At 44.4% G+C, this 24869-nt stretch overlaps 2 protein-coding genes across 10 annotated transcripts in view; one reads left to right on the forward strand and one right to left on the reverse strand.

Moving 5' to 3' along the window:
- The window catches only part of EGLN1 (egl-9 family hypoxia inducible factor 1), a 36903-nt gene extending 21387 nt beyond the window's left edge, over window positions 1-15516 (reverse strand). For 7 of the 9 annotated variants that reach the window (XR_013921992.1, XR_013921993.1, XR_013921994.1 and 4 more), the window contains exon 1: window positions 14092-15515. Coding sequence is in view for 3 of the 9 variants with exons in the window: in XM_080342151.1 (XP_080198277.1) it covers window positions 14092-15033 (942 nt within the window). In the remaining 6 variants the exon portion in view is untranslated. Of the gene's footprint in view, window positions 1-14091 lie in introns of all 9 variants that reach the window. The other 2 variants (XM_080342150.1, XM_080342152.1) reach the window with 1 other exon arrangement.
- Window positions 15517-15683: 167 nt separating this feature from the next.
- Window positions 15684-18360, forward strand: LOC308039220 (uncharacterized protein). The gene is made up of 3 exons (XM_080342347.1): window positions 15684-15866; window positions 17697-17772; window positions 17962-18360. The coding sequence occupies exons 1-3, from the start codon at window positions 15695-15697 to the stop codon at window positions 18086-18088; spliced, it is 375 nt and encodes a 124-aa protein (XP_080198473.1). The 5' UTR covers window positions 15684-15694; the 3' UTR covers window positions 18089-18360.
- Window positions 18361-24869: the final 6509 nt, after the last annotated feature.

Raw genomic sequence — 24869 nt, forward strand, 5'->3', positions numbered from 1 at the left:
AAAGAAGTTGTTTGGAATTTTCACTCATTCAAAGGCAGTTTTTCTCTGGGGTTTGCTATGGAGCTATTACTAGTTGAACTGTAGAAGCTGAAGCCTCAATGGTGAGGAAGGATCATTTGTTACAAGCTTTGTCCTTCAGTGGGTGTGTAACTTCAAAGTAGTAGGATGCAAGTGTAGAAAAATGCACAGTGCAAGTCAGAAACACTGCCTCTGCAACACTCATGTTGCTATGTGAAAAGACTAAACTGAGAATAAAGCTAGTTGACAGTATCTTCATCTACATTTCTTGTCCTGCAGAGGAATATTATTTTTCATGTTTACAAGGCTCTTCATAAAGTTATAGGACTAAATAGATAAAAATAATATGTTTCTCTTATTAACTATATAGATTACAATGTAATTGTGGTGTAGCCTTTGGCTCATGAGAAAGGCCACTCCCATTTTCTATTTTCACTAAGGAAAATGACAAAATCAGGACTCCAGCCTAGAAACTCCTGTGTTGTTCTTGAGTCTGTGCCAGGTGTTAGGAGGCCTTGAGGAGCCACCACATGTCATTTTCTCCAAGCTATAATGGAGATTTAATAAATATTTACTGTAGGCATTAATTTTTATGCAAAAATTAGGAACTTTTAAGTATAAAGCATTTTAAGCATCGATCTTACATCCAAGGTATTCCAAAGTACTGGAACAGGCCAAGAGCAACACAATAGGAAATTGCAACAGGAATTTCACTACAGCAAACTAAGCTCCTTTCAATGAAAAATGAGGAGTTATCAGGAGGACCCCCTGTACTTTTCATACGTGACCTGGGAAAAGGGGGTGAGCTGCAGAGTGAGTGTGCTCCCATGCAATACTGAAATATGCTGCATAAGCCATCCTAGCCCTGACTGCAGAAGGTGCGCACAAGAGTAAAATGATACCAAGTGCTTGGACAATAAAATGGCAAGTGAAATTCAGGAAAGAGTAAGTGCAAAGGAATACCCTCTGGGGAAAAAAAAAAAAGCCTCATTATACACAGTGATGTCTTCTAAACTGGATAGCATTATTTTAGAGAAACACTGAATTAAATACAGGCTGTTCTCCTAATAATATCATCTCAGCGCAGCAGAAGAGGCAACTAAAGTGTCATAAAGCATCAGACAGGGAAAGCTGACACGGAATAGATCACTGTGCCAGCATACAAATTCATTATGTACTTGTTCATTAAATACTATAATTCTGGTTGCCTTACCTGGAAGAGAGATTAGCAGAATCAGAGAAGCTGCACAGAAGGGCACCAAGAATGACCAGAAACCTGGCACAGCACTCATCCGAATACAATTCTTCTGTTTAAGAAAGAGTATCAGCTAAAAAAAAATACATAGAAGCAAATGCTAGTCTTTTAAAGCCACTAGAAGTAAAACTAGTGGGAAACAAGTATTCACAATAGAGAATCTAGAAGACACTGAAATCACCATGCAGAAGGTTTTAAACAAAAGGAAGTTCCTTTCGCATCTAATCAAAGTGTGGGACTTGTTACACGATACTGCAGAAGTCAAAAGTACAAATGGCTTTTAAAACAAGATTACACAAATTAATGGCAAATATGTCCATCCACCTGTGTGTATTATGAGCAGTGGTCCAGATGCAACCTCTGGCTTAGAGTTCCTGAATTGCCAGCAGGTGGATGGTATATAACAGCATCAGTTTATACTCATTTTGAAGCTTCATACACACACCAATTATTGATTATTTTACAACAAATACGTAACAGTATGAACATAGATGACAAATACTTTTGTGGAATGGAGACATCTGATAAGGAAGAACTCTCATCTAGCAAATATGAGAAGGCAACTTGCCAGAATCTAAATCTAATTAGCCAGTGTACAAAAACTTGATAAGTCTTGAGCAGAGTGGGTCATCAGCATTTGAACAGTAACAACAGATGGTTTATACTTTGTTCCACTGCATTCTTAAATTTCTTTTTACAGTAAGACTGGATACTTTTCAAAACCACACACCTTTAACCTACAATTCAGGGATGGTCTAGCATCTAGTTCATGCAGAAGGTCACTTCAGATGAGCACAACTCCATCTGGCTTCAATTTGTGACTAGATACAGGGCATGGATGCTCAAACTGGCATCTCCCGAGAAGCATGCGGCTCTTATCTTTCAAACACAGTCCTTGCAGAGGATTGATTGTCCATTGACAGGGTGCCTGCAACTGCTGAATACCTGGCAGAGAGTAGCAACCCAGGCAAACCCAGTCTCCTGCACCCCGGCCAGGGGCAGCCCATCTCACTCGGTGCCTGCTCCCTCTCCCAAGAGCAAAGGAACCCACCTCTCCAGATCGAGGTCTCCAGGGAAGCACAGGCAGGAGGAAAGTGGGCAGGAGAAGCAAGCACATGTGGGAAATACAGATGGAAGAAGAACAACTAGGAGTTAAACAGGGGGTGAGGACTGTAATTTGAGAGCTGCCAGTTTTTGATTTATACAACAGCCTGACAAAATATATGAGCCTGTCTCTTACTTGTTCAAAGGTTCCTTTCTCATACTTCTCCATAACTGTTTTGAATGTCACGCAGGTGGCATTTTTCTTAATTAAAATAAAACTAAAACATACCACAAATATTTTTGTCGAGATGGTTGTTACAAATTCGTTGCATAAAGTAAAAATACAGAAAATATTAAAGTAAAGCACTTTTCGGTAGTCTGTGGCTTTGGAACAGCATGTTTCACCTGTCTCTCTAGCAAAGAAAAGATGGCTATCCCTGGTGTACTATGCCTTCTCACTATAGGAGAGGTCCCAAAATCATATGAACTGTAAAATAATTTTGGAGAGAAAGTAGAAACTCCCTTATCAATAAAGAGTTGACTTTAACTTCCCTAAGCTTTTGGTTAAATCAGCCTTGTGAAGCATACACATGCTTTAAATCAGCAAGCTATGCCAGGACAAAACTGCATAATAGGCATTAAACATAAATGAACTGTAAAACAGGCAACATGGGAGAAAACAGTGAAGAGGCAGCAGCACAAATTTTAGTACAAGTGAACACCTGGATGACCAAATGTATAAGTGGCCACTTAAATCCACCAAAGGGATCCAAGCCAGAAGTATTTTAGACTTTTACACTACTTACGTATCTCACCACAATGTTCCTTTAAGAAACAAATCACCGATAATAGGAACACAGACTTCTGGTCACTTCACTCAGAAGTTCAATAAGCAGGACCTACTACCGACTACATCACTGCTGGAAAAAAATCTATTTTGAGAGACTTCAAAAATTGGCTTGTTTTGTACCTCCTACACTCCAAAAATGCAGTATTTGTTTTCCACAGGAAGGCTGAGGTTGGCAGGCAGATGGAGAGAGGGAAATCACCTGGTCCAGCCACTTGCTCATAACCAGGTCACCCACAGCAGGCTGGGTGACCAGCAGTTGGGCTTGAATATCTCCAAGGATGGAGACTCCACAACCTCTCTGGCAACCGCTCTCTGATCACCCTCACAGTGGAAAAAGCATTTCTTACATTCAAATGGAATTTCTTACATTTTGGTGTGTGTCCATTGCCTCATTACTGGGCACCACTGAGAAGAGCCTGGCTCCTCCTTCTTCATTCCCCATATCAGATACCTGCACAGACTGCCCAAAGCTGCTTCTCTCCAGTATAAACAGCCCCAGCTCTCTCAGCCTCTCCCTGTATGACCTGAAAAAGTGAATCCACTATTGTGAAGAAGAGTGCTACTGACTGATGCTCTATCATATAGAGCCCAAAGGAGACACAAATAAGCCACAAAGAGATACAATCAGCAGCATCTATTTCACTGGGCATCATATAATATGCCAGCTGAAACGAAGTCAGTTCAAGATGCCCTTATCGGCTGGCCACAGTTTCCTTTCTCACAGCAGAAGGCTGTGTGCCAGCTGCCCAAACAACAACACAGAAACCACTGTAACTGGACAGGCCTGATGCTGCAGCTGAGCAGAGACCACACGCTGCTCAATACAGCAGAAGCTGTTTGCAGAGCTTGGCATCTATGGTGAGGGTTACCTGCTGGAACAGATGCTGCAACAGGACAAAGAGTGGCAATAAGAGACTTGCTATTAACCAACTATAAACTGCTTTGGAAGCATTCCACATGTGCATGCCTGGTCTTTTACACAGTGCAGAAAACTTAAACATATAAGGATTTCTGCCTCAAAACTAGTATAGACCAAATTTTTGAGATATAGCAATTTAAGTTCCACATTATCACAACAGTCAGGCTAGTCTGCCTTCGTAACTTCTTGGTTTCATTTGACTAGTAATATCAGGACTGTTCTAACAACATAGCTGCAGCCTTCCAAACTACGCAAGCAGGAAGATAACAGACCTTGGCACACCAGAAGGTCAGAAAGCCACAGCAAGAGCATGCCCAGCAGAGAAGCCTACAGCCTCCACCACTTCACCAGGAATTTTGAGCTATCAACAGTGCGGTGTGAATTGACAATATAAACTCCTCCTGTAAATAGGTTTAAAATATCTTTACATATAGAGAAAAAAAATAAAACACCACACAAACCAAGCAAATACTTACAAACCCCTCAAGCCTTCAGCCAGTTTACTGCATTTTAAGACTTCTTAGTCGTCTGACAACCAACGCAACAATTCCTCCATCCTGTCAGGATCAAAAGGCGAGCAGCTTCCTGAACTCCTTCACTGTGTTCACCTTGTATCACTTGCAAAAAAATTCCTGTTTTTGTTGAAACAAGGCAAGGCAGTCCCAGGCTCTGGTCGCTGCTCAGCAGCATGAGCAGCATCTCCTCAAAGCTGTCCATGCCTTTATGGTAAAACTATGTGCTCTGAGCTGGTCTGACCCTAATGAATGTATAATATTAATCCTTGGATATAAAACAGTCTTTTACGTTAGGCCCCATTAACTACCTTACATCTCTTCATTAGAGCACTATGCATGCAACATACACACAACCACCCCACCTTCACACTCAATGTCCACACAGACGTGCAGGCATGCACATTACTACCCCGTTCCTATTTATAACATTGCATGTTAACAAAAATACTCAAGTAGTTCTAAGTTAAATACCAAAGAACAAGTCTTCAAGTGTACGCAGCTGCTATGTGCATAAAAGCATTGCTCTGGTTTTGAGAGACACTGCCCTGGAACAGCAAGTGAATTTGCTTTCAACCTGAAGCTTATGACCGCTGCTTACTCGCTAATTCTAACAAAAGCCTGCACTGAAAATATGCTTGATCGCCTATCGTTCATTAACAATCTTCAGAAACTGAAAGAAGTTTACAAGGATTTAAGGAGTACCAAACGACTTTTTCAAAAGGCAACAAAGCCCAGCATTAGTCCTACTTTTGATGGGGTCTCAGTAGCAAGTCACAAACATGGAAGACAAAAAGGGTGTCAATAAATAACAATTATTCCCTTCAGTAGTAGCTGTAGATTCAAATAATTTTACTGCCCTGCTCAATGAAAATACTGTTTTCAAAATATTATTTCCTTAGTGTAGTGTAAAAAATGTAGCAATGATTAAAGATCTTGTATTGATATATTTTGAGTAAGTTTATTTCAAAAAACACCTGCGCAGTCCTTGTACTGCCCATCACCACTCCAACAGTGTCGAGTAAAAAAATACAGTAGCACAAGAGACGGGGAGCCCCACAAGTGTCCCATTGAAGAATTAACTAAGCAACCCACTCACAACAGTCCCAAACTTCATTTTGAACTAAAGAAAGTGCTATCTTTGTACAAGAGCTCTCCAAGGAGCCTAAAGAAAATCAATTTAGTTTCTGGATGGGCAAGAAGAAAATTTTGCTCTATACAGAGTATCTGTTTCCCTTCTATAAAACAAGTTTCCTTTTGGCTGTGGCAGAAAGCCTTAATTTAAACTACCAGGTTATATGTAGCTTACTAGCTACAAGTATATGATGTACATACCACAGATACATACATACATACTAGCACTCAGCGCAGGACATGGAACTGTAAGACAGCATTTTGCAGACTTTCAATAGCAACCTAGCCTGTTAAAGCCAAAAGCTGTCAGATACTAACAAGGACAGTCTAAACACCACAACTGAATTACAAACATCATGAAAGCAGGTAAACATCACAAACCAGAACAATACGCTGTTCATTTACTTGCAGAAAATAGCTAGCAACCTATTCAGAAGTTAAGCATCACCAAGTAAAAGGGAAAACATCTCTCAAACACTCAGTCAAGGTTACTGATACAAATAACCCAGAGATTTGAGAATGCTGTTCAGACAGTCCTATGACTTGGCAGGACATCACTTCCAAGGAATTTCAGTCCAAGAGGCCACTGGCAAGGGGAAGACAGCTCTTCCTCTTGAGCTGTACAGTTATGAAGAGGATCATCTTGATTTTTGGGCGGTATTGAATCAAGCCCATCCTGCACAGGCAAGACAGCATAGCACATCAAAGCAACAACACAGACAGAAAAATCACTGATACCACCGACAGGAAAAATGAAATTAATTACCCACAGCACACTGAAATCACTGACGTGCACAAACCACAAGGTTATGGGTTCCTAATCTCAAGAACAGCAACAATTCAAAAACGAACTGCAGTTGCACAGTCAACTGGAAAAAACAAACACACACGCACAAACCAACCCAGAATTTCACAGGGCTGTCCTAATGCACCAGGAAACAGAGAAAGGAGAAGAAAAATGAAATAGTACTTAAATTGCCCATTTCAGATAGAGTCCCTGAAGCAGGACAACTGTTGGAACACAGCACAAGGGGATGCGGCTGAGCTGGGACCTTCCTTACCAGCGACAGCCAGCAGCAAACTGCAGCACAGCATTCAGCACAGAGGACACCAGGCCAGCTCTGTCTTTAAACCAAGAAACCAGTAACATATTTGGTGCTAATAAAACTCTAGAATAATGGACAGGAACAGCAAACACACACAAGAAATCTAGCTATTAGGTTGGTTTTGAAGCTTGAGAAGGGTTGGACTGGTGCAGAGATGAAAGAAAAAAAGTCCTCATTTGGAGAAAATACTGTTTTCCTTGGGCATGTTACATGGGATCACACGGTGCGTAGACTAGCAAAGCTTCTGTGTAAAACTGTCATAAGGAAGATCCCTGAAGGACAGAAGAATGCATTTCTGATGGCAAGAATTGGAGTCTCACACCGAACATGGAAGAACAAAGAAAAGATATGTTAAGGAAGAAAAAAAATACATAGCTATCCAAGATTTCATAAACTGTACTCAAACTTTCACAAGCAAATTTTGGAATAATCAGTCCCTAAGCGTTAGACTAAGGCTGCAGATTGGCAAACACATTAAGCTGGCATAAATTTGCATTGCTGCTGAAAGTAAGTCTCACCATCTGCCAGTCCTCTGTGCCAGCACAAACATCCGAACACTGAACCAGGAGCACTTCTTTTGCCAGTTTATTTTTCAGATGGATCGGTTCCCCAAACCAGTTCACAGGATGGCCATGTAAATACTTGTGCTGGCAAAGAAGAGTGACTACTTCTCTGACAGCACCAGCCAAGTGTTCACTAACTACAGCCTAAGACACAGGGGCATGGAAAAGTTCTCAGCAGCCACATGCAGTGCTTCCCACTCTCAGAAACGCTGTATTCATACCATGCTTCAAAGTTACAATCACCACACAGCTGCCCTCAGAAACTAGCCTATCTTTGTAATTCTCTCTGGTAGAAGAACCTGCCAGAATCTCAGCAATGTTCGTATTTTCATTTTCAGTAGCCATAAACAAGTGTATTTACTGGATGCTGTGCTTCCCGATCTGTGATTCTGTGTGAAAGATCATTTGCATTGGAGAAAACAGACAGCCTTTTGATCACCTGTTCTGTTTGGGACCCAAAATGCTTGTACGTGAGGAACAACAAATGAAACTATTCATCATGTGTCAGGGCTCTATCCCAACAGGGATATAAGAACTGTGGGCCACTGAGTATCCATGAATCGCCATACCATCCTTCACTGACCAGAATACTCATCTAGAAGAAAATGTCATTGCCAGCAGAAATGCTGCTGTCAGGAAAAGAATTGGTAAGGATTTCAGTCATATTCTATATCAAGGTCAAGCAACTCAAGTGAGAAGACCTAGCCATGCCTTCTCACAACTCAGTGACAAATTCAAACCCACACAGTCACCCATTAGGAACCAATTAGATCAGTAGGTTTTCAACCAAAAAATAATTCAAGGTGTGATAGTGAAAAAAACCAAACACTGGGTGATAGAGAAGGATCTCTGTAACTGGGCATGGCACAAGCAAAAATTGAGAGGAAATCCCCTGCATCACCAACATTCCTCATCCTATATCCCTCACCTCATCTCTTGGCCCCTCCAAGGAGAACAAGACTCACCTGAGCTGCAGCAGAACCTCACATCCACCTCCATGTTCATTTCCCCTCCACCAGTGTTTTGACACCATCATCACTTGCCAGTACCCGCTTGGTTGCCAAGCCCTTATTCTCTACCTCTTATTTTAATCTGTCGTCTTATTGCTGCATGCACACTCACAGTTGTATTTTGCATATTAAGATATAACAGAACATCCAGAAATCTTGTTTGGGTCTCCTGTACATTATTTTAAACAGCAGCTGCAAAACTCAGAATGACCTACCCTCTTCGCATGCTCCCTCTACCCGCTCTCAGTGCTACATGGCTGCTGACAGCTTTAGCTCTATCAGCAGACTACTGCTCCTTAATTATATTCCTCTTTTGTTGGCAACATTAATCCAACACATTTGTAGAAAAACTGCTACATAAATAAATGGCCAGAGCAGAGAGCCTCTTCCTTCCAGTTTCCAGAAAAGCTAACGGCAGAGCACGAGAAATCCACTCACTCTTAGAGGATTATTCTCAAAACGAGCATTACTAACTTTGAAACAAGCTAATTTAATGGGGCATAGTTGGACCAGTCTGAATCCAGAGCACTCTAGGTCTTCAGAAAACTCCAGGATACTTTAGCACACAGCATCATATTGATAACTGATGAGCATCCAGGCAATTATAAGCAGCAGCTAAACAATTTATTTTGAGATTAGAGGCAGAGAGAGAGTAAGAAACAAGCAATTGTGTAATTCAGCAAATCTATGAAAAAGTACAAAAGCAGGCTTGCACAATGTGGTGCCAACAGAGCAAATTTTTAAGCCACAGGTGGCTGAGAAGCAGCAGGTGCCACTGGCCTACTGGTAGAGATGGGAGAGCATTAAAATGGAGCAATTTGAACTGTGTCTCTTCTGTTACAAAGGAGTGGGAATGAAGCAAAAACCAAAGGGATGTAACAGAGACTGTCAAACTGTCTGTTCAATCTCCTACCAGAAAGAGGCACAGGATAGGGTTAGGAGATGGGTGGCACCTGGTGTGATGGGAGCAAAGCAGAAATGGCTGATAGATGAGACGTCCATTTATACAGCTATTAGGAACCCAGTCCATGACTGGGATCTCCCAAATTTTTTCCAATACCAGTAAAAGATTCAAACTTTGGATTTATATGAAATTGTACATGATCAGTAGAGTCCACAATAGGGGAAAAAGAAACCCAGCAGAAAAATCATAAAGCTGCCCCCTCCCTTGCCTCCTTTTCAGCTGCTGTGTGGGGATGGAGGAAAAGCCTTCTCACCTGGGTGAGATTCAGGAGTGTTTCAGTCCCTGACTTCAATGAGCAGGTTTATAACTCCACCAGCTATCTAAGACAGGAAACAGAAATACATGCATCTACATGTGTGGCAACTGATAAGACGAAAGAAAAAAGAGAAATAATATTTTGGGAGGAGATGGAAGAAGAAAAAAAACTAGAAAATAACAAAAAGTAAGAGAAAGACGCTATAGCTCCTGTACGCAAGCATGTGCCATCAACTGCTAAAGACGGAAGCAAAGTCTGTAAAAAGACTAAAAGAACAAAAGCAAGGAATGCGGTAAGTCAGGACTTCTGAGCTGAGTAAATAGTTAGCCATTCTCTTATACCTGCTGCTGTACTGTCAATCCACCTCAAAGGTAGCTGGCTAGTTTATATTTACTGCTATATAGATACCTTTCAGGCTGGAGAGTAATCTACTGATGATCAGGTCTAACCAGAACCACATCAGTTTAAGTAGACCAATTTTAGGTAGCCCAGTTAGTCCAGAGAAAACCCCTAACAGAGACTTTAAAAATGTAAAATCTTGGGTTTCTCGCTTAGCATTTTACTTTCTTTCACGTCCTTTACCTTAAGAGACCAGTCCTGGTGAATGTCAATCAGTTTAAAACAGATTCCATTAAAACAATTTAGTTTTTAACCTGATAGATAGTTTTACTGGCTAACAGATGCAGAGTTATATATATCTCTCAAGACCCATTTCCTTTCCCCTTTTCATGTACTGCTTCTAGACACTTTGTAGAAGCGATAGCAGATTCTACGTTGACGACACCAACAGGTATACAAGTTCCACCTTAACTAAATTTGAAGTGATAATCTAGGTATCATCTCTTCCATTTTATCTACAGCTATTTACCCCCAACACCAAAAACAATTAGCCTTGATCAAGAGCATCATTAAAACCTTCAATCAATAATCCATTCACTTCCATAAAAGTACCCAGATGCTAGTTAGAGCACAGAGAATAAAACTCTTAAGATTTTTAAAGGCGTATTTAATCAACAAAAATGTTTTTGAAGACTCAGTAATAGAAAGAGTGTAGGAATTTCAGTACACTATGTAACAGGTTTATTTATGATTCATTCCCTCTAATAGGATATGCTTGTTTACAGAGCTTGAACTAGATCTGGTAAAGGTTAAAGATTCAATAAAAGCTTCTGTGACTCCTGTGACATAATGCCAACCATTGCTCAACATTCAAAAACATAGCCGGTTTTCTAAGAAGACACGGCAGTGAATCCAACAACAATATTTTAAATAACTGGCTGCAGGCGGTTTGGGGTGGGCTTTCTGCTTGTTTTTTGTGTAAAGGTCTAATAAAAAAAAATAGGCTTAAAAAACCCAAACCAACACACCTTTAGAACTGTTAATATAAAATCACCTTCTCTCTCAAAGCTACAACACCACACCTTTGATTTCTCAGTCAATGACTTCTTGAGGAAACACAAACTCCTAGACTTCACCACCCCAGATCTCCTCAGCACAGCTACATCCCTGACATTCATGAACACAGCCCAACTGTAGCAGGTCCCCTATTGCATGAGGTACCATACCAAACCACAACCATTTAATACTGTGCAAAACCCATCATATTGTGAGACGACAGGCAGAGAGATCCCCCAAGGGCTGGAATTATTTTGCTGGTTCTGATGCTGGGGAATTACAAATCTCACCAGTGACAGTGCAAATTGGTTTATTTAGCATCTTTGGTAAAACAGTACACTAAGTTCTCCACATACCAACTATGCAAACCACAGTATTGCAACATACACACAGGAGAGTAATAAAATTATTCTGTAAGAGCTCAGTTGGTCAATGTGTGCTCCATTTCCATGCATTTTGGTCCTATTACTTGAAATGAAACCAGTAAGAATAAATAATAGACATGGATCATTCCTCTTAAGTCTTTGCTGTGAATGCAAATCCAACATACCCATCAAGATTTGAAAGTGGACCGCATTTGACTAAATGAACTAAGCAGCTGTCAACATACAAAGTGCACTAAACAGAAAAGCTCCAGAGCAAACTTGCTGTAGCTATTACAGACCACTGCAAACTCACCTATGCTGGCAAGAACAAAAAGTATACCAGGATTCCTACAGCAACACAATCAAACCTCGACTCAGAAAAACCATGTGCAAGTGAAGAAAAAAAGACTTCAGATAACCAAGAGATGCCTCCAAGTTTATTTTACATCTTTCTCCCACTCCTCTCTAAACACCCAGGAGCCCTGAAGGAACATATAGAAGTTTCCACTGTGAGACTATGGCCCCCACCATGGCACTTCAATTCAACTTAGTAACATTAACGACAGAGGAAAGCTGCAGTTCTCCACAGACACAAAAGTAGAGAGAAGTGTGCGCTCCTATCCCTACTCACTTTACAAATCACCACTCCCAAACACCAACAAACCCCATGTTTTAACAGATCAAAGTCTTCCACTGGCTTATCCATCTCTTCTCACCAACTGCTTCTGTTCATTCTGTGAATCTGTAAGAGTGACTGACAGTTTTCATTCTGTTCTTGCTGAAATTTTAGTGAACGAAGCTTTCCTGCAGCACTACAAGCACTGGCTTTTGTGGGGAGATAAGCAAGGGAATGCAAGAAGACTAATGCTTTTCTGTTGATCCCTCTACCTGTTCTGATCCCCCAAATACAGAGGAATTGCAGCAGCGACTGAAAACCAGTAGGGCTAAACAATCTGCATTGCTTTACTGCTCCTCCACAAAAATGTGCAGTATTAAAAGATTTTTTTCCATCTTTCACAATTAGCAAAAGTTACAAGCATAAGATACAGTAGTCCAGGAACCACACATGTGATTCAGAATTACAGTTCTAAAAGTCTTTTTCTAAAGCCCTGGCACATATTATTTACAGAAGCACACCACTGCACATAAAAACAGAAGCAGTATTCCTCCTCACTGCATAAAACTGAAACCTGGCAAAGCCACAGATATTTTTAGAGTGCAAATTTGAAGTACTGGGGACTTAAAGAGATTTAGGACTGTCTGAAAGATAAGTTGGCTTAAAAAAGTCCAAGCTAGCAGGAATCTAGTAGGAATCCAGACCATATTCCCTCTAAAATGTTTTAGCACAGTACTGTTTCAACTAAAGGTAAGCAAAAACCACATAAAAAAAAAAATCCCACCCATTTTTCTTTATCAGAGGAGTTTGAATTTCCCGTGCCCCAAACAAATCCAAGGCTGTTTTTTGCCTTCCAGTTCTCCCCTCCTCCCGCTTCCTACCAGCTGAGATTCTGCAGCTGCAGCAACAAGAGTCTGTCTGTGAGAGTGCAATCACCACGGCAGGATGGTTCCTACCAATTCACTAGCTTCCTTCTGTTTTAACAGAGGTAGCAAATTGTGAAGGGCTTCCCTCTCCTCTCTTTTTTTTTAAATTGAAAAGATACTGATGAATATTCATTGCTAGTCCTTCACCAAGAGCTGAATTTTATTTAAAGGCCTAGAAAGGAATTGCAAATTAGGCTAATGCAATGGTAGAGTTTGTCTCAGTTCTCTGATCTCAAAATAAGTTTTTTGGAGAAGAGAGACTTGATGATAATTAAAAAAAAAAAAAAATGCTCCCCAAAGCCACCATGCTCCTCTCATGGCTGTGACTCCCCTGCCCACTATAGCATCAACTGGCAGAGTGTGGGTCACACTGTAACCCACAGATGTACAGTGCCACTAGAGCTCTCACCCACCAATGTGAGTCTCCTATCCCAGTTTTTAAGCCCAGTACTTGGCAGGCCGCATTCTGAGCCAGGACTTACCAAAACCCAGCCCATTCATGCGAGCCTGCAAAAGTTATGCACAGAATTTTTCACACTACTCAGCCAAGTGCTGCTCGAGGTAAGGTGTGCGCTGTTGCTCCTCTCAGGAAGGCATTACAGCTGGTGCCCAGCACACACTACGCCTCGTTTTCAGGAGCCCATGAGTATATTGCATTCAGCATTTTTCGGGAGACCACGAGAGAACTCTCATTCCTATATTCATCGCCCAGCAGTAAGCTTCCAGGTCAAGGTTTTAACAAAATGCAGAACTATAAATGAGATTGCCGTGTTTTTTTGTATATATATATGTATCTTTTATAATTGCTCTGGAAAAGCAAAGAGGCAAACAAACCCTTTCACACCTCCTCGGTCGAGAGCAATGCCCGGGCGCTGACAGCGGACAACACCCACCCGTCGCCGAGGCTGCGGCCAAGCCGGCCCGGGCCCGTGGTTGAGGGTCCCGGCACCGCCGGGCCGGAGGCCGCTCCGGGGAGCGGGGCGGCAGCGAGCGCACGCACAGACAGACGCACGGGCACACGCACTGACACGGACGTGCACACCCGCACGCACACCCGCCTCTGCCCGGGGAAATGCCGGCTCCGCCGCCCCACTCCCGCCCCAAAGCCCCCCCGGCTGCAGGGAGCGGTTTACCGGGGGTCCCGGCTCCCACACTCACTTTCGTCCTGCCGTTGATCTTGTAGTTGCCCAGCTTGCCGTTGCAGTGTCGGATGAGATCGTCCATGCAGTTCATGAGGAGCCGGATGGTCTGGCAGCCCGGCTCCTTGCCCTCCACCCAGGTGATCTTGTCGCCGCGGATGTCCTTGGAGGAGTCGCTCTTCTGGCTGACGAGCTGCCCGTCGGTGAAGCGGCCGGTGTGGTGGAGGGCTCGCACCTCCTGGGCCACCAGCCCGCCCAGCTCCTTGCCGAGGAAGTCGTCGACCACGCAGATGCCATGCTTGTTCATGCAGGGCACGATGTACTCCAGCGCTAGCCGCTGCGGCACCAGCGACTTCGTCTGCCCGTTGGGGCGCAGCGCGGCCCCGCCGGGCCCCGCCTGCACGCCGCCCGGGTACAGGTTCGACTTGTCCCGGTACAGCAGCACCGCCTCCCCGGAGGGGGACGGGGACTGGGCCGCGGCTGGGGCCTCCGCCTTACCGCCGGCGGCTGCGGCGGCGACGTGGTTGTTGGTGAGCGGGGCGGCCTCGGCGGAGGCCTCCGGGGGCGGTGGCGCTGCGCCCTTCGCCGCCGTAGCCCCGGCCACCCCCGCCGCCCGGCTGCCGCCTCCCGCCGCGGCCCCGGCGCTGTGGGCGCGGGTCTGCGGGGGGTGCCCACCGCGGGGCTCGGCAGCGCCCCCTGCTGCGGCCGCTGCCGCCGTGCCTCCGCCGCGGCAGATGAGCTTGTGCTTCTTCCAGTCCTGGCGCTGGTGCTCCTTGCTGCAGTAGAAGGAGCTGCGGCAGCGCCCGCACCGCAGCAGGTTCTCCATCTTCCCGCACAGCTCGCAGTACTGCCGATCCCGTTCGCTGCTGCTGCTGCTGCTACTACTACTACCGCTACTGCCGCCGCTGCCGCTGCTCTCACCGCCGCCCTGGCCGGCTCCGCCGCCGCTGTCATTCGCCATGGCGCTGGTGGTGCCGCCGCAGCCCCGCTCCGCTGCCGAGGGGTTATGTAAGGAGGCGGGCGGGAGCGGCGCTAACACGGGCCCCCGCCCGGCCGCGCGGGGAGGGAGCGCTCACTGCATCATGGCCGCCCAGCTCCGCCGCGGCCCCCGCCGCCCTCCGCCTCCGCCGGCCTGCGGCCTCCTTCGGGGCGGCCGGGCGCGGAGCTGCCGCGGGGGCCCGCGCCGCCCTCCCTGCGCTGCTAATGCCGCTAGCGCTGCCTCATCGCCGCCCCGCCGGCGGCGCGGCCGAGGAGGAGAGCGGCGGCGGGGGGCAGCCGGCTGGCGCGGTGGGGGGGCTGCCTTCCGCTCCCCGCCGGCCTCTCTGCCCAGTGCGCGGGCCGGCGCAGCCGCCGCCTCTCCCCGCCGCGCCTCCGCCGCTGTGTCGGGGCGAGGAGGAGGCGCCACTCTCCCGGCCCGCTTTGCACGTACGCCACTTCCAGCCCGCCAGCGCCGCCGGCGCGTCAGGCGGGCGGGGCCGCGACGCCAGGCGGGCGGGGCCGGGCCGGAGCAGGCCGCGGCGCGCGGAAGGGCCGATTGGCCGCGCCGCACCGCACCGCACCGGCGCAGCCGCGGGGCCGGGCGCACGGATGGGCCGGGGCCGGGGCCGGGGCCGGGCGCACGGATGGGCCGAGCGCCGGGCAGGCTCGGCTGGCGTGGCCCCGTGGCGGCGATGGGGCGCCCGGGCGAAAGCGGCTTCCCGAGGAATGCGGCCGCCGGGGAATGGGGAAGATCCAGCTCGGGGGGTGTCACTGATCTGGGCTGCCTGAGGCGCCCCGTCCGACCCTGGGCAGGCGGTGGGTGACTGATCTGTGGGTGCCCCTGTCCTTGTCTGCGGCAGCGAGCTGCATCTTGCGGGTTGAGGGAGGGCGTGCAGGCCCGTGGCAGGTGAGGCGGGAACCCCGAGGAGCAGGAGGGGAGCCGGGCTGACATGGGCACCTGGCACTGTGGCCCTGAGTGACAGGGAGCGTGGCGGCTGCGGCACCCAGCCGCAATGGAGGGCCAGGTTTTGTCACTCCCGTAGGCCCTAAAATGTCCTCGCCAGATAGCTGGGAGAGTTGGATTTGTGCTGGCTCCTTCATAAATAACGTGTGGCTTGTGTCCCACCTAACCATGTGGTAAGGAAGGCTGGAGTTAGCCCCATTAAGAAAAAAACAAAGCAGAATGCAAGAAGAAAGAGCATAGGATGTGGCCTCTGAAAGGAGGAGTTGGGCCTAGTGCTGTGATCAACATGGCAAAGCCGCTGACAGGAAAAAGGAAACTCTTTTGGCAAAGCAGTGTTGGTGGAGGGGCGAAGGTCCTGAGGCAGTCACAGCAGCTGTCAGAAGCCGCATGAGGATCTGGGCTTCTCTGAGTTGATGTGAAAGCTCCAACTGATTTGGCTTAACCATGGCCTTGCTTACTTGCTTGTAGTAGATGCTAGGAAAGCGGAGTGTATTCTGTAATTTCCTGTTACACAGCCCAACGTGGTGGTCGGTGCCTCAGAGCCTCATGGTAAGGCAGAGCAAGGGCTCCTCTTGTGCTGGGGGTTCTCCTTCCCACCCCCTCGGTGGACCATTTGGTGAGAAGACAGCAAGCATTCAGTTCAGGGGCTGGGCTGGTGAGGGGCAGCACCTGCTGTTGGTGTGCAGTACCTGTAAGTTAAGAAAATCCTTTCTGAAGTCCAAGAAGTACCAGATACATTAGCCATTATACAGATCTGGAGGTAGAAAGGTGAAATGAATCCCTCTGGTTGGTAAACCATATGCTGCCACAGGTTTTTCTGTGATTTTTGGATAAATGAGTTTCTCTTTGCCACTAGAAAAGGATTAGTAATACTTTTGTTCCTCACAGGCTGTTGTGAGGCTTAAGACTGCAATATAGTTTATGATAGTGAGGTAGCTTTATGTACACAATTAAAATGGTTTGGTTCTTTTCTCTATAGAACTGGATTTAAAATTAACTGACATAGCAGTGGGAGTTGGAGGAATGTTGGGCACTGCATGTGCTATGTGAGGGATGTAAAAGGAGAAACAAAATGTGCCAAGGCTACAGATGCCTGTGGTACGTACACAGAAAATGAGAGAGCAAAACAGTGTGAATTATTAGAAAGGCAAAAGGAATACTGAGAGGACAAGGTCATGAAAGCCCAAAGGATGAGATTTCAAGGTGAACAACGTGATCAGCAAGATCCAAGGCTGATTTAAAAAAAAAAAAAAAAGCCAAATGAACTGGAAAAGCTGGGAACTAAAAACAGAGTTGCAGATTAGTAATCTCTTTGTTCATTGCTCTTAAAGGGAGGAAAATACAGCAGTGGAGGCAGAAGGAAGTGGTCTAAAAAGGCGTTTTAAATCCAGAGCATAAAGGGCACAAATTTTTAATCTAGGTTTAATGAGAGTTGTTCTTTAACTAAAGGAATATGAGGTATGTCAGCAATACTAGGCTAGACATTCCTCTAGCTTGCTTTAAACTGAGATGAATGCAACTGAATTCCATGGACTTGCAGCATTGTTAAACTGGGCAAAATGAGAATGAGAAGGGAGTCAAGACTCTTATTTTCAAAAACTTCAGAAATGCAAACAATGATGTTCTGCCAGAAAGAAACTAAAGAGTTAAAGACCTTTTGCATTTTTTGCATACTCCTTCAGCAAACATAAGGGAAACGAAAGTCACAGACTCAACACTCAATAGTCCAACTATGAAACAAATAATAAAAGGACCAAGGTAAGAATATGGTGTGTGACTAAAACCTAATGATAGTTATTAATTCATGGGCTAATTTGGCTTCAAAAGTCTTTTGTTCTTTCCCTCTCCCACACATCTTTTGGGATGTAATTAAATGTCTTGGGTTTTGTTTTAACATTTGCTAATGTACTGAGCTACTTCAGTTTGTCTTGACATACTGTTCCCCAGTGTGATCAACAGAAACAACAAGTTCAGCAAAATCCATCTTCGGGTATATGAAGCATTTGCCATATTTTATGATTACAGCACTTTACCAGCAGCACAAAACAATTTAATGAAGGTTGTTGTCCAGTGAAAAAGCTGCAGAAAAGAGTTGTGGTAGTGGTAAGGATACTCTGGAAGACAATGAGTATTTATATTACAATAGTGTCTACAACATGCTAGAAATGTTTTCCAAGCATATAAAGACTCTATTCATTACCAAAGAGCTTGTTCCTTAAAAGACAGCATAAGGACAAAGAACAGCGAAAAGCAACATATGGTGTACAAAGCAAAATGACCAACATGATGGTTGCCAAAATTGAGGGGGAAGGGACTTCTTTCTTTCCTGCAGGTTACTCTTCACTTGCTCCCTAAGCATTGCGTTTCTGAGATAGCTAATATCTTGTCTGTGTCAGTGAGTGTTGAAAAAGAACTTGACTGGTGCTAGTGATGAGACATTGCTTTGCAGAGAATGCAGATGAAAAGTCCTTAAAGTAATACCAGTCATGATGAGGATGTTGTGGGATAAACTTAATGCAATGTCACAGGTTTTTGTCACCATTTAGATATGGATCTGATATGTTTATTAGAAATAAAAAACAAAGGTTGGTCAGTTAATAACTTTTCTGTTTTCTTTAAGTAGTAATAATAGCTGTATTTATACCATGCTTTATATATTTTGAGTACTGCAGTGGTAAGGTTGTATAAGCAACCAAAAAAGAATCTTTGAAGCACCACAAGAGAGAGGAATGCAGAATAACAAGATTAGAGAAGTCGAATTCTCAGAACAGAATTGGCTTAGAAATGAAGTTTAAATAAGAAGTAATATCTTCCTCAGATAGTTTTGCTGTGAACAGGAAGAAAGTCCCTGGGATTCCAGGTTGTTTTTCACTGCTACCAGAAGGCTACTGGGAAGCTACACGTGCTCCCAAGGCTGGTTGTAGTGTAAGGCGTGAGCCAGACAGAAGTGTGTCCACAAGTGTCATGGTTAAAATTCAGAACTTGGGAGCTTGTAGCATTTGCTCTCTTCCCCCACAGACCAGTCCGCCATGTTCTTCAGCCTGACTGCCCTTATTTCACTTAAACCATTATTCACTGATCTCAACAGTGGCATTTTTCAAGCTTGCTTTTCATACTAGCAAGTGAACTGTAACGGGTTTGCAGCTTTTCCAAATAAAACTAGAGAACTGTTTGTCTGAGTTGGATTCTCCGTTAAACTCACTTCCTTTCTAATCAGGACAAACTGTACAGAGTACATCCACAAGGCTATGCAAGTATTCCTTTGTTGAATGCATGCTCTTTTCCTGAGGTGCTCAAAGGGTTAGCGTGGTTTACTCATCTCCCAAATACCTCTCCTGCCCCCTGTTCCAGCGGAGCAGGAGGGGTCGCCCATCGGAGGTGATCAGGAAGGTGTGGGGTTATTGACTGGCTGTGCTGCTGCTGCTCACAGAGGAGCACACTCGGTTTCATTCTGCAACCGTATGGACCTCTCAAGTCATTGTGGCCAGCACAGCCAAAGGAGTCTCAGCAGCTTTCAAGATCCAGGCTTCAGCTCTCTGATATGCCAAGAGCTGGCTATTCTGTCACAATATGAAGTGGCACAGAGCTTTGAGACAATGGAGAATTTGGCTTAGAGCCCTGAAAATAATCCACAGCACCCTGAACCATCTCTTACCCTGCTTAGTGCTTATTGATGCCATTGTATAGTTTCCCTAAAAGTTTTTGCTGAAATTAAAGTAACAGAATTTAGTTATTTATCACTGGATATCATAATGGTGTAATGTTTAAAGGAAAAACCTTCCATTATACCCTGAGCTTATAAGTGTTGGGCTAAATTATAAGGAGAAGTATTCTCAGTTATTTTGTGTAAACTTATGTTTAATATTGCATTTAAGATTGCAGGATTCCTCTGGGCTCTTAAACTGAAATTGTTTTTGCTGTCCCTGAATCTGTCTGAAATTTGCTTCTCTGGGAACATAGCCTCTTTTTATTACATAAAAAATATGGTTGGGGTTGATCCAGAGAGATTTATGCAGGCAAAAATATTGGACTGTTTTAATAATTTTATTCGTATTTAAAGAAAAATGAATTATGCTAAGGAAGTACAAGACAATGTCTTTTTTTTTTTTTTTTAACTGAAAATACTGCTACCAGATGTCAGTATCTGTAAAGCTATGGAAATTCAGCAGAGCTTTGAAAATGCTCAAGACTGACTCATTCCAGTTTTGTCCCCATTTTAAACTTTGTACCATGGAAAGTTCAAAAGCTTTTTCCACATTGTTTGTGAGGTTTTTCCAGAGGGAGTATTTCTGGCTTTGGTTAGAAAAGAACTCCCTGTCTTGCTAAAGATTGACAATTACGTACATTTTTGGCCTCTAACTTAAGCAAGCCAGCAGGCCCTCAGGGTGCTTGAAGTCTAGTTAAGGACAGAAAGTTACTTTTAAAGAACATTTTTGAAGCACTCTGTGAAATCCATACACTGATACAGCCATAAGCAGTTTTTGGGGGAAAAAAAGAATAAAAATCCTATTTTATCTATATGTAAGTCAAGTTTATCTGAACTGCTCTGGAAGTTTTTCTTGATTTCAATGCAGATAAGTCTTCCAGCATATGAACAAGGGACTCCAATGTAAAGAAAGTCTCTCCAGCACTCCGTAGGTCCGCAATCATAACATGACCTTTTCACTTTCCATCTGATATGTGCTTCCTGCCCCTGTGTCATCATGATTCAGCATCGTGACATGCTGAAAGATCATCAAGGTGGAAACAATGCCGAGCAGTGTTAAGATGGTGTGGCCTGCCACGATTATTTTGCACGTACCTGATTTATTGCACATCATATTTTCTCTTTCCTCGTCTTTCAGCTGCCAGGCACGTAGTTCTGTCTTCTGCCAGTGCCTGGCCTTGCATTTGGAAAAGAGAACAGGGATGCCCTGGGGTGTGGGCAGTTTGCTCTGTGCCCCTTGGTTTGGGAAGCTTGAGAGTGCCTCATCTCAAGCATTACAATATATCCTGCTGTTTAATGGGCCACAGTCTCATGGTTTTTTTCCCGATGCCCTAGAAACCGTTAGCCAAAGCTCAAGAGAGGAATTCAAGAACTGCTCCTGAAACCATTAAGTTGTATTTGTTAAAAGACTGGACATTTTGGGTGAAGATACAGTTTATTTTTCTGCAGCTGGCTAGCAGAATTTCTGTTATCTCTAAATTATTTTTCTTATTGAGGCAGTTGTGCCAGGAAGATAGATTCTAAGAAAATAGCAGGCTTAAAACATCTGCTGCTATGAAAGGAGAAACCTGTCTCAGTAATTTAAGAGAGGAAGGAAAGTGTTTTTGACCTGATAAGACTGACTAGGTGTTATTCCTCAATAAGACTTAGGGCTTAGATTTTTTTTGATGAGGTGATTTCTCAAGAAGCATGGGGACATGCTTCATTTTTGTTTGTTTTCCAAGTGAACAATGATGTCCTCCCCCTTTTCTTGAACAATGGGGATAAAATATTATAGCTCACATTCTGTTAAATTATAATATCAAGATAACACATCTGTCCTGAACAGCTCACCTTTGCCACAGCTGGCTACAGGCATGTACATGAGCATCGTGAGCCTAAAACCTGCAGAGCCATTGCTACCTCGATGGACTCAGTACAGTTGAGCTTCATCTTCCCCTGCACCCCCGACTCCCCTTCTGCCAGGACAGTGCCGGTGACTCCCTGTGCAGCACTCTGATGTACATCAGGATCCAGTGTTCTGTTACTCCTGAGGGCTTCATGATGCCTTTTCTTTCATTTCCATCCTTCCTGAAGACACAGGCTTTTGCTCCCATGTCCTTCCGTTTGCCTTCGGTGCTCCTCTTGGGCCTTTCTGCAATGCTTTCTCCACTTGTGCTACATTTAAGCCACAGTGTTGAGTTGCTGCCCACCAAAAGGGGTGGTTCTGCTCTGTCCAGCAGCACGCTCCTTAGCATCACGTTTGTCAAGCCCTTTGGTGAGTCAGTTCAAGAGAAGAGTTCTCTATAGGCTTAACAAGATGGATCAGCTTACCCAGCAGTTTGATGTGGTGCAAGACAGGGTGTGGACCAGCAAGGCCAGGAGTCAGGCAGGACCACCCAAGTCAGAATGGTGAGCTGACTCAGTCATGTCATGTAACTTCAACCTTATTTACTTCGTATTACATAACTTGACCCATTTCTACTTTCTCCACAATGGAGAGAGAAGCCTTTCCCTTTGAAACTCTGTTTGGAGAAGCAGCAGATCCAAAGTGCAGGATTCTGTACCAAGACAGGATGATGGCTGGCATCAGCTGATTCTGCCTAAGAATGTAGGGAGAGATGCTGCAGGCTATTCATTCTGTGAACAGCATGACAGGGACTCTTATTTTGCAAGTTTTGTACATTTTTGTTTGTTTGTTTTGTTTTCCCATTTCCAGCAGTTGAGAGGTTCTGCCTGTTTATTAAAATAGTTCTTAAGATTTTAGAACTGAACAAATGTGGTATTAAAAATTGTGATATTGATGCACAGTCATTATGGTGGTGCTGTGTGTCTTCTTGTTTCCTCTGCTAACAAGCACAATCCTCTGTGTGAATAGTCTAGTACCAGAGTAAGACATTTCAGCATGTTTTAAAGCACTTCCCAAGTAACATATACCAAGGCCAGATACTTACTAAACCAGGAATGTGAGTAGTGGATATATAGTAATTTAAATTCCTATATTAGTATGAATTGCTGTTTTCCCCCTGCATGGTCTAAACTAACACTATTCATTTTCTCTCTTTCAATGGACATTCAGATGGTGCAATGCTGTTAATGAATCCAATAAAACATAATGCTGGAGTTGTATGCTGAACAGCTTTTAGAAGGCAGTACCTAAATATTAGGTCTCGGAAAATTAAACTTACCAGGAGTTCATGCAAGCACGCAGCTGAATATGAATTATTAACATCTTTGGTTTGTTCTTGGAGTGATAGTACGTGCTACAGAGCTGTAATTAGGGCTGGGTTGCATCTGAGTCTTGCTATCATGCTGCATCAGTTTGTTGCTGTTAGAATTGCTACCCCTGAACCTGTTCCTTGCTCACCCAGGTAGCTAGTTAGTGACCTAGAGATAAGGTGGCATTTATTGGTACTAGAAGAAACAGCCTTTCATTTTTATGCAGAAGCAAGAAACATGTCAGCAAGCAATTTGCACATTCTTTGTCCACCCACAGTGCAATGGAAGATGATAATGCGTATCTTGTCGGGTTGCGTTTAACTTTTTTCCTTACTGTTTTATTGGGTTTACATTTTCTCCCTGGCATGATTATATTTTTATTGTTGTGTATGGTTGGGGTTTTTTGGTTGTTGTTTCTTTTGGGGAGTGGTTAGCCTCAGACTGTGTCTAATGCTAGGACCCTGTTCAGGAGTTTTCATTAAAAAACAGATTCCTAAAGGGGTTCCTCAGATGACAGTTTCCTCACAGTGTGATACAGATAGAGTTTGAACTGGAGGGGATAGGCAGAGAATAGATAGAGACTCTGTCCTCACCTATTTACTGAATAGTACATGTTGTTGAAATTTAGGTGGGACACAACGCTCCTCCCTTGTGCAAACATATCCTCCAATAAAAGCCCTGTGCTGTGGGCAAAAGTAGTTAAGGGTCTGCTGCATTTCCCCCCCCCCCCCCCCCCAATAAACAGCAACTCCCCCCCCAATAAACAGCAACTTATCAATGTGAGAGGCCAAACATGGCTGGCTTATATACACGCAAAGGCTCATGTGTTTGTGGATATGTCTACTCTACATACCCAGCCTGGCTCCTACCTTATTTTAGCTAGGGTGACCATTTCTCCCCTATTTTAAGGAATATTCCACATTTCATTTGTGACATGAGTAAAAGAAATGCTGAATCATATCTTTGTGGAGCAACACTCAGCAGTGCATTCATTAACGGAACCTTATTTTCAATTTAAAAATATCAGCCTCAAGAGACTGATTTTTTAAAGGAAAAACTACAGCATAAAGCTGAAAGCAGTTCTTCCTCTCTGTTATCTTGAGATAGCACTGAATCACAAACCTAGAATAAAAATCAATTGAGAATGTGGGTTCATATTAGAGAATCTGCTCCAAACCAATGATTTTTTGTTTGTAATCCAGATATGCACAGGGCACATAAGAAAGAAAACTTTTTCAAGGTTTATAAATGCCAAAACGTAACATGAAATGCCTGCCTGGTGCACTATACGTTATACTGCAAAGGTTTAGTAAATGCAACATGCAGGGTGAAGCTGTGAAGCAAGGTAGCAAGTTCATTTCCCCTCGTAAGCCTTCAGAGCAGCTCGATGGGAGCCCTTCCAGAACGCTTTCTGGAAACTTCCATCTAACCTCAGCGCTCTATAAATAGAGGAGGTCTCCATCCCGAGGAGGTTTTGCAGGGCGGTTCTGCAGGGGAGCGCCGAGCTCCTGTGGAGGCGGCAGAAGGGGCGTTACGGTGCAGTGCGGTGGGAGCGGGAAGGGGAACAGGACCTCCTCGTGTGTAAGATGGGGTCTGCAGACACGTCAAGAGGAGAGTAATTAAGATGGAAGGCTCTTGCAAAAATGTTTGTGTGGGGAGAAATTCCTTTAGATCCTACACAGAAACTGCTGCTGGCAGAGTGGAAAATGCCGCCGCAGCAACCGTCAGCTGCCAGTGACAAAGGAAGATACCTGATATTCCCTCAATCAGTCAATAAACACTCCCGAAGAGAAGATATTTTGCTCTCCAGAACGATGGAGAAGTGGTTTCACCAGGGTAAATTAATACAGCAAGAAATGCTGTAACAACTACCATATTTTATCACACAGAAATTTTTAAATCGCTCTGATGGACTGCGATGAGAGAGATACTATGCAACTCTGGAGTAAGT

This window comes from Nesoenas mayeri (assembly GCF_963082525.1).
Source record: "Nesoenas mayeri genome assembly, chromosome: 3".
In the NCBI taxonomy this organism is placed as follows: Eukaryota; Metazoa; Chordata; class Aves; order Columbiformes; family Columbidae; genus Nesoenas; species Nesoenas mayeri.

Coding starts and splice junctions, on each gene's coding strand:
- LOC308039220 (XM_080342347.1), top strand. CDS start 15,695: ATGGGCCGAGCGCCGGGCAGGCTCGGCTGGCGTGGCCCCGTGGCGGCG. Junction 15,867..17,696: donor CGTCCGACCCTGGGCAGGCG/GTGGGTGACTGA, acceptor ATACTCCTTCAG/CAAACATAAGGGAAACGAAA. Junction 17,773..17,961: donor CAAATAATAAAAGGACCAAG/GTAAGAATATGG, acceptor ACTGTTCCCCAG/TGTGATCAACAGAAACAACA.